At 44.5% G+C, this 17,418-nt stretch overlaps 2 protein-coding genes across 4 annotated transcripts in view; one reads left to right on the top strand and one right to left on the bottom strand.

Moving 5' to 3' along the window:
* The window catches only part of MST1R (macrophage stimulating 1 receptor), a 35,858-nt gene extending 25,472 nt beyond the window's left edge, over positions 1–10,386 (top strand). Inside the window, exons 11-22 of the mRNA XM_075183889.1 lie at positions 209–287; positions 1,066–1,284; positions 3,207–3,353; positions 4,663–4,822; positions 4,911–4,997; positions 5,244–5,441; positions 6,481–6,561; positions 6,833–7,014; positions 7,884–7,993; positions 8,503–8,668; positions 8,836–8,972; positions 9,247–10,386. Coding sequence (XP_075039990.1) covers positions 209–287; positions 1,066–1,284; positions 3,207–3,353; positions 4,663–4,822; positions 4,911–4,997; positions 5,244–5,441; positions 6,481–6,561; positions 6,833–7,014; positions 7,884–7,993; positions 8,503–8,668; positions 8,836–8,972; positions 9,247–9,490 — 1,810 coding nt within the window. The 3' untranslated portion in view covers positions 9,491–10,386. The remainder of the gene's footprint in view (positions 1–208; positions 288–1,065; positions 1,285–3,206; positions 3,354–4,662; positions 4,823–4,910; positions 4,998–5,243; positions 5,442–6,480; positions 6,562–6,832; positions 7,015–7,883; positions 7,994–8,502; positions 8,669–8,835; positions 8,973–9,246) is intronic.
* Positions 1–17,418, bottom strand: part of LOC142099920 (uncharacterized) — a 263,337-nt gene that overhangs the window by 106,648 nt on the left and 139,271 nt on the right. For 2 of the 3 annotated variants that reach the window (XM_075183882.1, XM_075183883.1), the window contains exons 2-3: positions 6,140–6,244; positions 4,652–4,791 (exon numbers count right to left, since the gene is read on the bottom strand). The exons of the other annotated variant lie outside the window; for it this stretch is intronic. The gene's annotated coding sequence lies outside the window, so the exon portion shown is untranslated. The remainder of the gene's footprint in view (positions 1–4,651; positions 4,792–6,139; positions 6,245–17,418) is intronic. 3 annotated transcript variants of the gene reach the window in all.

The raw sequence follows: 17,418 nt of genomic DNA, 5'->3' as shown, positions 1-17,418 counted from the left end.
GAAAACAGTGTATAATAATGGCAGGAACAGAAGTCATTAAATTGCGGCTATAAGGGATATTTTATCATTAAAATAAGCGGGGGGAAATAACTGTAGTTCAGACCAATCTGTACCAATCCCAGATGGATGGGGCACTCTCGCTTGTTAGACTGTGTCCAGCGGGAGCGATGCACTTTATAAGTTACCCTCCACCCCTTCTCTCCTACAGAGGATCTTCTCTTACCATTCAGGGGACAAACTTGGATTCAGTTTCTAGTATAACGGTTTCGTATAATGGTGTAAAGAAGGTCGGTACATACTGTTCATCTGTCTGTTGTGTCCAGTCTTTGTGTTTACTATTGTTTGTGTATATAGCACTGTCATATTACATAGTGCTGTACAGAGAAAATATAATCACTCATATCGGACCCTGCTCCATTGGAGCTTACAGTCTATATTCTCTCTGTCCCTCACACACACAAGCGCACACACAAGCGCACACACACAAGCGCGCGTTTATGTCAGAAGCTAAATAATCTACCAGTATGGAGGAAACACACACAAAAATGGGAAAAACATACAAACTCCACCCAGAAAAGACCCTGGTTGGAATTGAACCCGTGACCCCAGCGCTGTGAGGCAGCAATGCTAACCACTGTGCCCGAAACCTTCCAAATGACTCTTCAGTGTACAGTGATCACTGGGCCCCAAGTCATGCATGAGGTCTCGGGGAGACAGACGTTTCTCAGCCGTGAGACCACATGTAGTGAGCTATGCACAATAAGTAGTTACACAGCGCCTATTGTTCCATATTATCAGGCCGCTCCCCTTAACGTGATTTCAATTTTGTAATTATTAGTGAACTACCCTGGTCGGTCTATTCCTTCACCAGTACCTCCGTGCCCCCCATTACATCTGTTATCTATAACACATAAATATATCCGGAGTCCGCCACTAGCCCCATGACAAATTATTACACTGTCTATAGGATGGCGGCATTAGCACGCAGACCCCATATACTCACATTTACCCACCAATGTATGTTTATTATATGTATATTTTCAATTAACCTCTTGTTTTACACAGGTCTGTGAAGGCGCCTTCTCCCCCAACCGCATTGTGTGCGGTACACCAGTATTAAATAGCTATCGATTCTTGCTGGGGACCCTGAGTCTGGAGCTGGATGGATATATATATAACGCTTCTAATAACTTCATATATTTAAGAAACTATGTTGTCCACCCTTTTGAGAACGAGGAAAAGCGTTTGACACTGAAGAAAGGGGACATGGAAATACAGACACATGTAAGACTGGGTGACGGTGGGGGGCAGAGTTTTATATATAGAGGGAAAGGGTTGGGAATTTGAGAGGAAACCTATCCCTGCGAGACCTTGGATAATGTTTAGGAACGGCTGCAGGAGATTAATACTCATGGAATTTATCTAAAGAACTGCAAAAGGAGAAGTCGTTAATCTGCTAAATATGTGAGCAACGGAGAGGATTTACCCTGGTTGGTGGGGGGGGGGGGGTGGGAGGGGAAGGGGGGTGTTGGTTAACTTGTGCTGTATACTGATTATGGTGATTGGCGCCACTTACAATTGGATGAGCTTAAAAGACCTCTAGACCTGAAATTCAAGTTTATTTATGTAAAACAGTCACAAATGTGTGTATATGGATAACACACAAAGTGTAGCATTTACATCTAATAGTGTAGCATTTACAACTTAGCAGGTCTGTATCATTGTACTATTACTGTGTACTTGTAAGTTTATCTGAACCAGATTCCTTTGTTCTCTGTTTTCAGTCTTAATGAAGTATAAAGAGCAATGCAACTGGTGTAACCGACTTCTTTAAATACTTACTAGAATCGCCCATCCATAGTGTAGTAAAATCACAATTTTGAAACACTAAATTAGAACCTGTCATATGAGTGTGATAACGGCTTCTCTGGGATAGTAACTGGTGGTGCAGTGGAGCGAGGGGTCTGTCCTGCTCTGCACTCTGCACTGATTATCAGAGGAAACGCGACGGTTACATCTACCCAAATGTCCACTTTGTAGTGGTGGAGACAGAACGAGAGGCAACCCTACGGGTCTCATTGGCATACTCTATCGGGTGTGGCTTCACATGCTGGAGAAGATCATATCTGCTCTAACAGACAATACACTGCAGGATACGTCCAATACATACGTGGAATATAAAGTTCCAGCAGAACGCACAGAAAAAAAAATATTCCATGATTGTCACCTGTTAATAATGTAGCTATTAATGAAAAAATATTTAAAAAAAGTATTCTATTTCCTCCTCCCATAAAAATAATGTATCATGTTATTAATGTCTACTGTACATACAATGAATATTTAAAGTTGCTACTGATTGCAAACACATGTTCTAGCTGTATACACAGCCGTCATCACTAGTAGTCAGCACTTGCACCAGCTACAGGTTGGGTGTCAGTGGTACGACAGAAAAACACGTACCTTAGAGATGTCCAAGACTTGAATTGGACGTTGCTGCGGCCCGGAAGCTTGGCACTCCCTTACTGTACACTGACTACGTGCATACGCCCCTTCCCCTCCCCGTTCTGCCCCTGAAATCGTAGGCTGAAGTAAGGGTCCTGCACTCCAACATGAGCTGGATGTTTTTACGTTCACTGCTGTATAGTCAGTTTCTGGGCACACGCAGAGTAATTTTACGCAAAAATACAGCACGTATCGGCATTTACATTCCTTCATGAATCAAGCCCATGATGTTTATTGTGAGTGTAGTTGACGTATAAAGTCCAAAATATCTCTGGCATTAAGCAATGTATTCAACATCATAGAACCAAATGCCGGTATCAGACCTGTCTGGTTACGGACTTGTGTGACCTATACATTCGTTGACACATCCATGATGAAGCATTGAGGACAACACTAATGCTGGAACACATGCTGTGATGTCACCAGCGATAACGAGCAATTGTCCTAATAATACAACAAATGTAGCCACAGAACAACAGCCATGATAGATAACAATTAGAACAGAATCAATGGAATCCCTGCCGGGCAAACACGGGCAGAAGATGTATCGACCCGCGCTGTGAGTCAACTTCTGACCGCACTGATAGGCTCCATATATACGTTGGAGATGATCTGCACGCGTGGCAAGATCTTGTCCAGTTGAAAACCTACATGTGTGGTTATAGTTTAGTCTATCAGCTAATTTTATATTTTACCCCATGTAGCAAGAATACCTGGATCAACCAATCAAATGTCTTAACGTCTCCATGACAGTCGACGGCAGAGAGTGTTCCCCTAAAGTAGTGGGGAATGAAATCACTTGCAGGATTCCCAATGACATGGTTATACCCAAGCAAGGAGCCGTGGTCCAGGTAAAGTATAGAGACTACAGGTACTCCTCACTTAACAACCTACCCATTTAATGACCACTCGGAGTTACGACCAGGTTCTCCCTGGGTCCTCATTGTTATAATTGCTGCTGTTTGTAGAGCTTTACTGTACACATGTTTATTTTCTGTTATGCAGTGTTATGTAATGTAAAGCAAACTAACAAAATACAGTTATCTTTAGTCTATTTCTTCATTCAGAATCAATAAAAATGATTACAATACATGCAGGTGCATATAACAGTACTGTACTCACTTAGCGACCAATTCGCTTAACGACCTAGTCGTAGGAACGGAACTCGGTCGTTAAGTGAGGAGTACCTGTATATCCATGCTGATATATATTGAGGACTAGAGACTGTTCTTCTGTATCTCCGTAAGGACGGCTGTTCCATATAATTACATTTCATCCTACTAATATTTTAGACCTTGATCAGTGTAACTGTTTATTATCAGTAAATGTATGTATGAGTCCTGTCTTATTGTATTATATCTCCTGTTACTGAGGGTGAGGTCTCCACACTCCTCTCTTGCTTGTTTGCCTCAATCCTGTTCCCTCCCAACACCTCTCAGTGTCTCTATCCTTGACCCATCCTCCCCTCCACCCTGTGTTTTGGGGTCCTTCAGGCCCTGTTCTCATCACTCTTCTTTTTTTTCTCTTCTCATCTTCCCCTCTCTGATGTTATTACCCCTCCTCTATTTGCCCTCACAGTTGATAACATCACGCTCTTGTCAGTTCCCCAAGTTAATTGCCTTGGTGTCACCCTGACCTCACTTCACTCCACACATCCAGTCCTTTGCGCTGTCTTTTAGACATTGGCAGAATATGCCCCTTTCGCCCTCAGGTGGTTGCCAAAACCCCTTATCCATTCTCTCATTATCTACTGCAACCTACTGCTATCTGCCCTTCCCCTCCATAATATGCCCAAAATGCTGCAACGAGACTGATCTTCCTCTGTACGATGTAAATCCCTACACTGGTTCCTCACAGCTACTCACTCTCAACTTCAAAGCCTTGACAACCCGTACCCCTCGTACATGTGATCTTTCATCTGCCTCTGGCCAGCACTTCACCTTCCCTCTGATAATCACTTCTCACTCCAGCCTTCTGGGCTGCTCACAACCTATGGAACTCCCTACCCCACCTGGCCAGACACTCCTCCAACCTTCTTTCAAGCTCTTTCTCAAAACTGCGCTGCAGAGTTTTGTGACTCTTTACAAATGGTGATGTTATTTCCTTGTCCTCTGGTGCATTTACCCTCTGCCTAGTTCTGTCTTATTACCTTGTCCTCAGGTGTGTGTAGATGGGTACTGCACCGAGCTGGGCCACGTGGTGATAGTGAATTTGTTGGATCCTGTCGTGGGAATAGTTTTGGGAACTGTGGCCTCTCTGTTGGTTTGTGCAATTTTAATCTTCCTCCTCCTGAAAAGGTTTAAGAAGAAGAAGAAGAAAGGTAAGAAACATGTTGCTTATATAACTGTAAGTACAGGAGTACAGTGACCTTAAAGCATCACTAATAACCAGTCTTTGGTTTGTTTCAGCAACGGAGAATTTGGAATTACTGGTAAATAACAGAGACACCGTCTTGTCTCCCATCTCCGTTCGTTTTGGGGACTACAGAGAGTCTTGTAAGAGACCAATATTTCATTTTATCACCAAGCATTTCTGTCTTTTGTACCAGTTCTGCCATTCATCCACCCACCAAAATCCCAAACAATTGTATTAATTTGTGCATCCTGCTCAATGCTTCTTGTTCTCTTCATTGTTCTTGTTCTATTAATCCTCTTTGCTCCTACCACCGTCTGTTTGCCCAGTTCTCGGGCTTGACACAGCCACACTGAGATCCTAACACTAGCCTTTCTCTGCCCGCACAGATATCCCTACCAGTAGTTCTGGTGGATTGTCCATCCATGGTGGCAATTACTCTGGTGGCAGCATTGGGGCAAGTTCCATGCCGCTTCTACTCACCAGCTTACTTGACAATTTAAGGCCAGAACTGCTGGATGAAGTGAAGGACGTCCTTATTCTGGAGAGCCGTCTGACCACACACCGTGATCAGATAATTGGGAAAGGTCAGATCTCGTACGGTCACAAGTCACATTAAACAGTCTAGAATTAAATACTATCTAGATCAAAACCTGGAGCTATAACTCATTAAATCAAAGGTTGCACAAAGACGAACCAGGAGATCATCATCTAGTTATATAGCGCCACTAATCCGGCAGCGCTGCACAGAGAACTCATTCACATCAGTCCCTGCCTCAAATCCCCTAACATGCGCGCGCACACACACACACACACACACACACACACACCCCGAGAGAGACTAAGGGCAATTTAAGGGTAGCCAATTAACCTACCAGTATGTTTTTGGAGTGTGGAAGAAAACCGGAGCACCCGGAGGAAACCACGCAAACATGGGAAGAACATACAAATTACACACAGATAAGGCCATGGTCAGGAATCAAACTCATGGCCCCAGTGCTGTGAGGCAGAAGTGCTAACCACTGTGCTGCCCATGAAAACCTGGCCTGTAGCCACTGAATTTAAGAATTTGGTTGAGATGGCCTTAGCAGTCAGAACTGGGGGATATTCTAAAAATGATATAGATCTTTCTTGTCTGTAGGAACAATTAGTAACAACAAGGACACAGCTCGCAGAGATTATAACAAGCAGGCTTAGTTAGCAGCACTATCATTAAGCAGAGATAGGGCTAGTTTTCTATCATTACGTGGCTTCCTGGCAATAATGGCAGTAAGAGGAATCTTACCGTTTCGCCAGCCTGACTTGGGTCCATCATACGTGACGTGGTTTGCTGACTCTCACATACCATAGGAACTAGCGGTATGATCCTGTGCTTCAAGTTCCATATTTACTAAAATAAATAAATAAAAAATGTAATTGAATCAGAGTATTCTGATATGGAGAAAGGCTTTATTTCAATATGGACCCTTAAACTATTCAGTAATGGAAACAATGGTTTGATTCTTATATCTGTAGAACTGGCTGTTTTTCCCCGATCCTGTCTGTGGATTCAGAGTTTTCTCTTATTCCACCTTGTAAGCTCCACCCCCGATCTGGATTGTGACTTCTCTTTCTGTTCCCCCATAGGTCACTTCGGAAGTGTCTACCATGGAACATATATCGATGAAGATGGGCGAGAGCTGCACTGCGCTGTCAAATCTCTCAACAGTGAGGATATAACTGGTTGTTGTTGGAGATACTGGGCCGTGATTTTCCTCTTAGAACCCCGTAGCAATGACTGCTGGTATTGTGGGGAAATTACGCTGGTATTGCCTCTTTCTTCCCGGGGCATGATGGGAAATGGTCCCTTGGGAGTAAAATTCAAAAGCTCCGCATTCTAAAATAAATATAATTAACATGATATTCGCTGATTTATTTCCACTGTTTACTTATTCATTATACTTTAATGTTTGTTGGAGTGACCCGGTTTGCTTTGCAGGGATTACCGATGTAGAGGAGGTGGAGGAGTTTTTACGGGAAGGGATCCTAATGAAGAGTTTTCACCACCCCCACGTCTTGTCTCTAATTGGGATTTTCTTGCCACGGGAGGGTCTACCCTTGGTCGTCCTCCCATATATGTCTCATGGGGACCTACGACATTTCATACGCAGTGAGGACAGGGTGAGTCTGTAGCATTATTGCCTTCATTGTATAACCCTATTTATACTATATTTTACTAGAGCACATCTGAAGATTGGGTACGCTGCTGTTTAATATGGCCTAAACTGCTAAGTGTCTGATGTTCTGATTCATTGACCAAGAATAAAAGGACTCTCTGCCCTGGTCCTGCACCTCAAATTGCTTCACTGAGGGGGGAGGTCTAATGTACGAGGCTGAGCTAGCAATGGTTTAAGGAAGGGAGGGGAGAGTAGATCCTTCAGGGCCAAAGCCATGCCAGGAGGAGGGTCCTAGCCCCAACCAGTATATCACTGCTGGCCTATGAGGCCTTCGATCTGCTTTACGATAACACAGTAATCATGGCCAACATCACGGTATTCGTAACCCATCAAACTTAACACACACACACTCCTGGATGATTTTACTGAATGGGGAAAAAGAAGCCTTTACCCTGGATCAATCATGAGACCAAGGGCCCTTCCTGATTATGGAGACTGGATGGAAGATGCTCCATTTGTATCAATCATTATCTCCACCATTAGTGATCCAGCAAAAATAGAGGTATTGTACAGATTTGCTTTGTGGTGGTGAATAGACTTTAAAAAAAAAACACCAAACACTGGTAATCAATGACAGAGTTGCAAAGCCTTACACAACAATAGATGCTGAACCCCTCTAGTTTGTATTTGAGCAGACCTCCTAAAACAACAATGTAACTACAACTGTAAGGTGGGAAGAAAGTCTAAAGCCCTTCACTACTTTCTGCATAAACTTGGATGCTGACTGTGTGTGCGCTGGTGACGGTCAGGAGGAAATAATACGTATAAAGTTGATATTTACCCACATCCTGTGTTTCTCTATATCTGCTGCAGAATCCCACAGTGAAGGACCTGGTTGGGTTTGGTCTGCAGGTCTCTCAGGGGATGGAGTATCTTGCACAGATGAAATTTGTGCACAGAGATTTGGCTGCTCGGAACTGCATGTGAGTAGAGTCTCTCTGTCCCGTAGGGGCTGGTTGTGCTGGGGGACAGGGGGCCGATATCATAGAGGGTTAACTTGAGCTGGGTCACTTGGCTATCTGCATTTTTTTTCCTTCGAAATGGTCCTAATAGGCTGCTGAGCCAATTCTAATTCCTGTTACACAGGCTGATCAGGTAGATGTGACTTTAGGAAGCCTGTGTAGCATTTCCCTATGTGCAGAGTGATTTGCAATTGTAATTGCAGTATACTTGGTACTGCTTGCTGTATGTGTGTGATTAATGCCTTGGATGGTGCTTTCTCCAGGCCATATGACAATGGGTATCTGTCTGTATGTCCCCAGACCCCCTTGCTGTAATTTTGCAGTTATTGTGTATTCACCATACAAAAGACAAAGTACACTGAGTATCTGCAAGGCACAGTCCACTCCTGGATTAGGATAACCCCTAACTGTGTTCTAACATCAGCAACTTCGCCCTGTATTACCGAGCTCTGTGATTCTTTTTGTTTCAGGCTCGAAGAGACTTTCCAGGTGAAGGTGGCAGATTTTGGTCTGGCCCGTGATGTGTTTGATAAGGAATATTATAGTGTCCGGCGTCATAAAAATACGCGGCTGCCCGTCAAGTGGATGGCGCTGGAGAGTCTACAGACCCAGAAGTTCACCACCAAGAGTGATGTGGTGAGATCATCTGGCAGACAACGGCTAATGGACATTTATTGTGATAATCAGAAGAAAGAGATGGGATGGAGGAGGAATTAGAGGGTTCTGAGCAACCAGGTTTATGTGGTGTCAGAACTGATTTAAATATGTGATTTAATAATTCACTTTATCACCTTTCTCCACAGTGGTCATTTGGGGTCCTGTTGTGGGAGCTGATGACTCGAGGAGCTCCCCCTTATCCAGACGTAGATCCATATGACATCACTCGATACCTGTACAGGGGGAGACGCCTTCCACAGCCCGAGTACTGCCCGGACCCACTGTGAGTGTATACCATGAATTCTGCAGTTCCATCATATACCACTAGGATGCGCTCTGCTCCAAACAGCTCTCTGATAGTTTTCATAAGTCAGCAGAAAATTAACAATACAGTACAGACAGACAGACTGATAAGTGAATGAAATAGGAGTTTAATAACTTTAACTAAAAGTATGTCTGTAACTAAAGCTCACATACTCCCATTATTACAATGCAGAATTTATCCGTGTTTTATGCTTTACATTGTTCTTTTCTAAATCATCCCTACTTTTCCACAGCTATACTCTCATGCTGCAGTGCTGGAGCCCTCAGCCAGATGAACGTCCATCCTTTACCCAGCTGGTCAGAGAGATGGAAGTTATATCCAATTCTCTGTGGGGAGATCACTACATTAATCTGAACGTCACCTACATAAACCTGGATCGCGACCAGCCCTTCCCCCCAGCGCCTCCTGCCTCTGAGGATGAGCTGGATAATGCTGGGACGTCATCCGATGAAGAGGACTTAAAGGGAACACTGTGAGCGCCCCGACATATGAGCAAAGCTGCACAAAACTTGCTAATTTCTACAGATTGGCGCCAATTATAACAAAGGGCAATGGACAGCACCAATAACAGATGTCTGATCAATAACCTCTGGCCAGTGTCCTGTTCATGGTCACAATGTTTTCTAGAGTTGAACTAACTGAACACTACAACATGGGCGGGGGGGGCAATCTGAATATAACAGTTATAGGGATATCTCCATCATACTACAAATGTAACTGTAATAACACAAATTGTATGGTTTAACTCATAATAATAATCATCATAATAAAGTCTCCTATACACAATGGAGGCAGCCATATTGTGGCCCGAATGCAGACTATCAATTTCTAGGAACTAGAGAAATCTCTGAGGCACGAGGCTGATTATATGTTTAGTACACAGCGTGGCCTGTTCTCCTATAAGGGAAATGATGTACCTACAACTTTGGGGACAGGTCACTTTTTTTCTGTTTTTGGGACAATTCTGCAATCAAGAACCAGTTGGGAAAAGAGAGACAATGGAAATGGTTACAGTAAGGTTTTTACCTTTCATATATATCTTGATTCCCACTTCCTGTTTCTATACAAATATGTGAAAATGTAATTTAATGTGACCATTATACAAAGCTCTTTCATCCCGAGTTGTAGCTGCAGTTTCCCCCTGTGGTTCTGTTTCCAGCGAGCACAATATAAATGGTGTTGAAGAGAAGGTGTTGGGCGCACATTGTCTTCAGCAATGGGAATACTTGAATTGTATATGGCTGTGTATGTATATATTGGATTTACCAGAGGAATATTTTTATAGTAAGATTTACTTTGATTAAAATACTTTCTTGCACTCATGTTGAGAAGTGGGAAAGATGTGTAAATAAAGAAAATCTTATTTCTTAAACAGTTTATTTGCTTTATGGTAAAGCTGCAAAGCAAGAAACGGCTGTGAGAAAGGATCACGGGAAGAGGTATTTGTGTGCGCTAGAGAAAGAGGCATCTAGAGAGAGACATGGAGAATGGTGGCTGTGCGATCTACAGAGAGACATGGACAATGGTGGCTGTGCGATCTAGAGAGAGACATGGAGAATGGTGGATGTGCGATCTACAGAGAGACATGGAGAATGGTGGCTGTGCGATCTAGAGAGAGACATGGAGAATGGTGGCTGTGCGATCTAGAGAGAGACATGGACAATGGTGGCTGTGTGATCTACAGAGAGACATGGACAATGGTGGCTGTGCGATCTAGAGAGAGACATGGACAATGGTGGATGTGTGATCTACAGAGAGACATGGAGAATGGTGGCTGTGCGATCTAGAGAGAGACATGGAGAATGGTGGATGTGTGATCTAGAGAGAGACCTGGAGAATGGTGGATGTGCGATCTAGAGAGAGACATGGACAATGGTGGCTGTGTGATCTACAGAGAGACATGGACAATGGTGGCTGTGCGATCTAGAGAGAGACATGGACAATGGTGGCTGTGCGATCTAGAGAGAGACATGGAGAATGGTGGATGTGTGAACTACAGAGAGACATGGAGAATGGTGGCTGTGTGATCTAGAGAGAGACATGGACAATGATGGCTGTGCGATCTAGAGAGAGACATGGAGAATGGTGGATGTGTGATCTACAGAGAGACATGGAGAATGGTGGCTGTGCGATCTAGAGAGAGACATGGAGAATGGTGGATGTGCGATCTAGAGAGAGACATGGAGAATGGTGGATGTGTGATCTACAGAGAGACATGGTGGATGTGTGATCTACAGAGAGACATGGAGAATGGTGGATGTGTGATCTAGAGAAAGACATGGAGAATGGTGGCTGTGTGATCTACAGAGAGACATGGAGAATGGTGGATGTGTGATCTACAGAGAAACATGGAGAATGGTGGTTGTGTGATCTAGAGAGAGACATGGAGAATGGTGGATGTGTGATCTAGAGAGAGACATGGACAATGGTGGCTGTGTGATCTAGAGAGAGACATGGAGAATGGTGGATGTGTGATCTAGAGAGAGACCTGGAGAATGGTGGATGTGTGATCTACAGAGAGACATGGAGAATGGTGGATGTGTGATCTACAGAGAAACATGGAGAATGGTGGATGTGTGATCTAGAGAGAGACCTGGAGAATGGTGGATGTGTGATCTACAGAGAGACATGGAGAATGGTGGTTGTGTGATCTAGAGAGAGACCTGGAGAATGGTGGCTGTGTGATCTACAGAGAGACATGGAAAATAGTGGATGTGCGATCTACAGAGAGACATGAAGAATGGTGGCTGTGTGATCTACAGAGAGACATGGAAAATAGTGGATGTGCGATCTACAGAGAAACATGGAGAATGGTGGATGTGTGATCTAGAGAGAGACCTGGAGAATGGTGGATGTGTGATCTACAGAGAAACATGGAGAATGGTGGATGTGTGATCTAGAGAGAGACCTGGAGAATGGTGGCTGTGTGATCTACAGAGAGACATGGAAAATAGTGGATGTGCGATCTACAGAGAGACATGAAGAATGGTGGCTGTGTGATCTACAGAGAGACATGGAGAACGGTGACTGTGCAATATAGAGAGAGACATGGAGAACGGTGACTGTGCGATCTAGAGAGAGACATGGACAAGGTGGCTGTGCGATCTAGAGAGAGACATGGTGAACATTGTTTGTGCGATCTAGAGAGAGACATGGAGAATGGTGGCTGTGCGATCTAGAGAGAGACATGGACAAGGTGGCTGTGCGATCTAGAGAGAGACATGGTGAACATTGTTTGTGCGATCTAGAGAGAGACATGGAGAATGGTGGATGTGCGATCTACAGAGAGACATGGAGAACGGTTGCTATAGGCAACATCTCTGCTTTTCAAACCCGCCGGAAAACTCTCAGCTTGATACATTTACCCCCTGGTGAACATTGGCTGTGTGATCTAGAGAGAGGCATGATGAACGGTTGCTGTGTGATCTAGAGAGAGACATGGACAATGGTGGCTGTGTGATCTACAGAGAGACATGGACAATGGTGGCTGTGCGATCTAGAGAGAGACACGGAGAATGGTGGCTGTGCGATCTAGAGAGAGACATGGAGAATGGTGGATGTGCGATCTAGAGAGAGACATGGAGAATGGTGGATGTGTGATCTACAGAGAGACATGGAGAATGGTGGATGTGTGATCTACAGAGAGACATGGAGAATGGTGGATGTGTGATCTAGAGAAAGACATGGAGAATGGTGGCTGTGTGATCTACAGAGAGACATGGAGAATGGTGGATGTGTGATCTACAGAGAGACATGGAGAATGGTGGATGTGTGATCTACAGAGAAACATGGAGAATGGTGGTTGTGTGATCTACAGAGAGACATGGAGAATGGTGGATGTGTGATCTACAGAGAGACATGGACAATGGTGGATGTGTGATCTAGAGAGAAACATGGAGAATGGTGGATGTGTGATCTAGAGAGAGACCTGGAGAATGGTGGATGTGTGATCTACAGAGAGACATGGAGAATGGTGGCTGTGCGATCTACAGAGAGACATGGAGAATGGTGGATGTGTGATCTACAGAGAAACATGGAGAATGGTGGCTGTGTGATCTACAGAGAGACATGGAGAATGGTGGATGTGTGATCTACAGAGAAACATGGAGAATGGTGGATGTGTGATCTAGAGAGAGACCTGGAGAATGGTGGATGTGTGATCTACAGAGAGACATGGAGAATGGTGGATGTGTGATCTACAGAGAAACATGGAGAATGGTGGATGTGTGATCTACAGAGAGACATGGAGAATGGTGGCTGTACGATCTAGAGAGAGACATGGACAAGGTGGCTGTGCGATCTAGAGAGAGACATGGTGAACATTGTTTGTGCGATCTAGAGAGAGACATGGAGAATGGTAGATGTGCGATCTAGAGAGAGACATGGAGAATGGTGGATGTGAGATCTACAGAGAGACATGGAGAACGGTTGCTATAGGCAACATCTCTGCTTTTCAAACCCGCCGGAAAACTCTCAGCTTGATACATTTACCCCCTGGTGAACATTGGCTGTGTGATCTAGAGAGAGGCATGATGAACGGTTGCTGTGTGATCTAGAGAGAGGCAAACAGAACTGTGTCTGTGTGATCTAAAGAGAGACATGGGGAACGGATCCACATGTGGCCCTGAGTATTCTGCAGAGAGATTTGGAAAACTGTGCACTGTTGGGGGGGGGGGGGGTATCTGAGGGCAGGAATTATGTAACACAGCACCCCCATCATTCACCATATTCCCTGGTCGGCTTAGGCCTGGGGCCTCACCCTTGCTGAGGTCAATGACAAAATGGACTCTGGGGAGAAGGAAAACACTGAACCTCTCTTCTGCTTACCGGGAAACAACATTCCCCCATGAATGGAATTTATCCATAGACTAGAACAGGAACATATTATTATCATCCTTTATTTATAGAACGCCACAAATGGTCTGCAGCGCCATACGGAGGGCAAACAAGAAAACAGTACATGGTATTACAGGAAAACATAGTAACCAAATAACACAACTCTCAAAACAGCTAATAATATACCCTAAATGGGTAATGGGGTGCAAGGGGTATATTCGGTGTAAGCTGAAACCTGGCTGCGACTAACTGGATCAGAGCCACTGATAGAGGTGTGAAGGCAATGGAGGAGTGGAGTCAGGCGCAGAGAGCCCAAGGAGGAGGTAGCTGGTGAGCAGAAGACTGAGGTAATGAGGAACAGGAGGGAAGAGGGCCCTGCTCACTAGAGTTTACAATCTAAATGGAAAAGGAAAGACAAACTGTTGACACATGGAGATGAGTCAGTTTAAGGGGATCTAGAGATCAGAAAGGAGAGGTAGAAGCAAGAGTGTGTGAAATGCAGGATGAAAGAGGATGCGGTATACTAGGTAGGGCAATGGTTAAACGGTAGAATAGTAGGCTTTATGAACAGGTAGATTTTCAAGGATCGTTTGAAGCTTTGCAGGTTAGGTAATGGTCTGATGGAACAAGGGAGTCCAGTTATTCCAGTGGTGGGGGACAGCACAGGAGACGTCTTGGATTCATGAGTGAGATGTGGTTACCAGAGGGGAGAAAAGACAACGGTCATTGGCTGACTGGAGAAGGTGGGGGGGCGTATGTGCATTGATGTAGGGGGCAGTGGAGTTGGTGAGGGCTTTGTACATGAGGGTGAGGAGTTTGAAGAGGGTTCTCTAGGGGTAGAGGAGCCAGGGTAAGGCTTGGCAGAGAGGACAGGCTTAGGTGGAGCGGCGGGAGAGGAAGATAAGTCTTGCTGCAGCGTTAAGTATAAATCAAAGGGAAGTGAGATAAGAGCTGGGGAGGCCTATAAGGAGAAAAGTTGCAGTTGTCAAGGCAAGAAATGATCAGTGAGTGGATAAGGGATTTAGTGGCATCACGGGGAATAACCAGTGATAACTTATATATCCCCCGTTTAAAATTTACACAGTCCTTTATTTTCCCCTGTGTATAGACAGCTACATCAATATTTTCCCACTTATCATAGATTATCGATTGGAGAATCTTAGAGCTGTCTCATAACACTGCGATGCTTGGCGGTGTTTTCTGCCATTTTAAAATTTATATTTTTGTTTATTCATTATATTTTTGTTTTATTTCGCTACTGGTGCTACAGGTACTAATTAGGGACTCATTACTATTTTAATAAAATTAATAAAATGTAAGTTTTAAGTTATTCAATAATCATTGAGTGCCCCTACGTTACATGATTTTCCTCTCTGTGCTTGTCAATTTATGAATTAATAACACGTGTAGGGTGCACCAACTCAGTCACTAGATAATCATATTATATGCGTGACAATAGACTGAGTGTATGATTTCCTAGTGCGTTGGGAATTTAATCTGTTGAGTATTCTCTGTAAAGCGCTGTGTAAGATGTTGGCACTATATAAATAAAGGTTAATAGTAATAATAATCCTCAATATCAATTCCCGACCACGGCCTTATCTGTGTGGAGTTTGTATGTTCTCCCCGTGTTTGCGTGGGTTTCCTCCGAGTGCTCCAGTTTCCTCCCACACTCCAAAAACATACTAGTAGGCAGGGCCGGACTGGGACTAAAAATCAGCCCTGGCATTTAAAGCACACAGGCCCACGTGTTGTGGGCTCCATGCACTATATTGTTGCACACTGATGCTGGCGCAGTACAACATGATGTAGTATGAGTGTGTGTGTGGGGGGGGGGGTATTTATTTCTCCTAATGACCCTCAACATTACATTATTAGCACCCCAATTACATCAATAAACACCATGACAATACATTATTAGTATCCAAATTACAGCAATAAATAACCCCCCACACACACTCATACTACATCAATCACCCCCACATTACAGCAACCGGCATCACCCCCCACATTACAGCATCCAGCATCACCCCCACATTACAGCGTCCAGCATCACCCCCCACATTACAGCAACCGGCATCACCCCCCACATTACAGCGTCCAGCATCACCCCCCACATTACAGCAACCGGCATCACCCCCCACATTACAGCATCCAGCGTCACCCCCCACATTACAGCGTCCAGCATCACCCCCCACATTACAGCAACCGGCATCACCCCCCACATTACAGCGTCCAGCATCACCCCCCACATTACAGCGTCCAGCATCACCCCCCACATTACAGCGTCCAGCATCACCCCCCACATTACAGCGTCCAGCATCACCCCCCCACATCACCCCCCACATTACAGCAACCAGCATCACCCCCACATTACAGCAACCGGCATCACCCCCACATTACAGCGTCCAGCATTACCCCCCACATTACAGCGTCCAGCATCATCCCCCACATTACAGCAACCGGCATCACCCCCCACATTACAGCGTCCAGCATCACCCCCCACATTACAGCGTCCAGCATCACCCCCCACATTACAGCGTCCAGCATCACCCCCCCACATCACCCCCCACATTACAGCAACCAGCATCACCCCCACATTACAGCAACCGGCATCACCCCCACATTACAGCGTCCAGCATCACCCCCCCCACATCACCCACCACATTACAGCAACCAGCATCACCCCCACATTACAGCAACTGGCATCACCCCCCACATTACATCAACCGGCATCACCCCCACATTATAGCAATACCCTCTCCTACTTATTAGCAATACTAAGCACCAAACACACTACAACACTGCCACCAGCACGCCACCCCATACTACAGCAATACCACCAATTATACAGATGCCACTGTAGGAAACAATGTTTTGCTTTTTTCAAATCTCCCACAAAATAGCAACAACGAACAGAGTACTTACACACATATAGGTAACAGGTACCCTTTTCCCTCAATTAAATAGTAATGGCAGAATTTTCATGAATCATTCCACATGAAATAAAACTAACATATATCTAAAAAAAACATAACTATTGAATGATCAGTTGAATCCACACGGCCGCATTAAAAGTATTTCCATCTACAGCAAAATGTCAGAGAAAAATATTTTTGTTTTACTACAGTAATTGGATATGCGTCTTTTCTATTCATTTTAAATAACACAGTATATAAATTAAGGGGGATAGAGGAGGTGGGTGAGAAATAATTGGATGTGATCCATCAGTTTGATTAGATAGGAAACATTTAGATTATTTACCTGGAGGCGTCTACCCCCTTGACTCACAGGCAGGGCTGACAAGAGGAATTTTGGGCCCCGATACAGCAACTTCTTTGGGCTCCCATCATATTCAACAATGAAAGACTTGCCTTTGGCAGAAGTTCATATGATGCCACACCGTAGTGTGCCCAGTTCATATTATGCCACATTGTAGTGCCCCAAGGTCATATTATGCCACATAGTATTACCCTCAATTCATATTTGGTCATGCAGAAGTGCCCACAAATCATATTATGGCATAGTAGTGCCCCCAAATCATTAGTAAAGCTCAGATAAAAACTCA

Source organism: Mixophyes fleayi, chromosome 8 (assembly GCF_038048845.1).
Source record: "Mixophyes fleayi isolate aMixFle1 chromosome 8, aMixFle1.hap1, whole genome shotgun sequence".
Lineage (NCBI taxonomy): Eukaryota > Metazoa > Chordata > Amphibia > Anura > Limnodynastidae > Mixophyes > Mixophyes fleayi.
The sequence above is the reverse complement of the archived record's forward strand: the minus strand, read 5'-3'. Positions and strand labels throughout refer to the sequence as shown.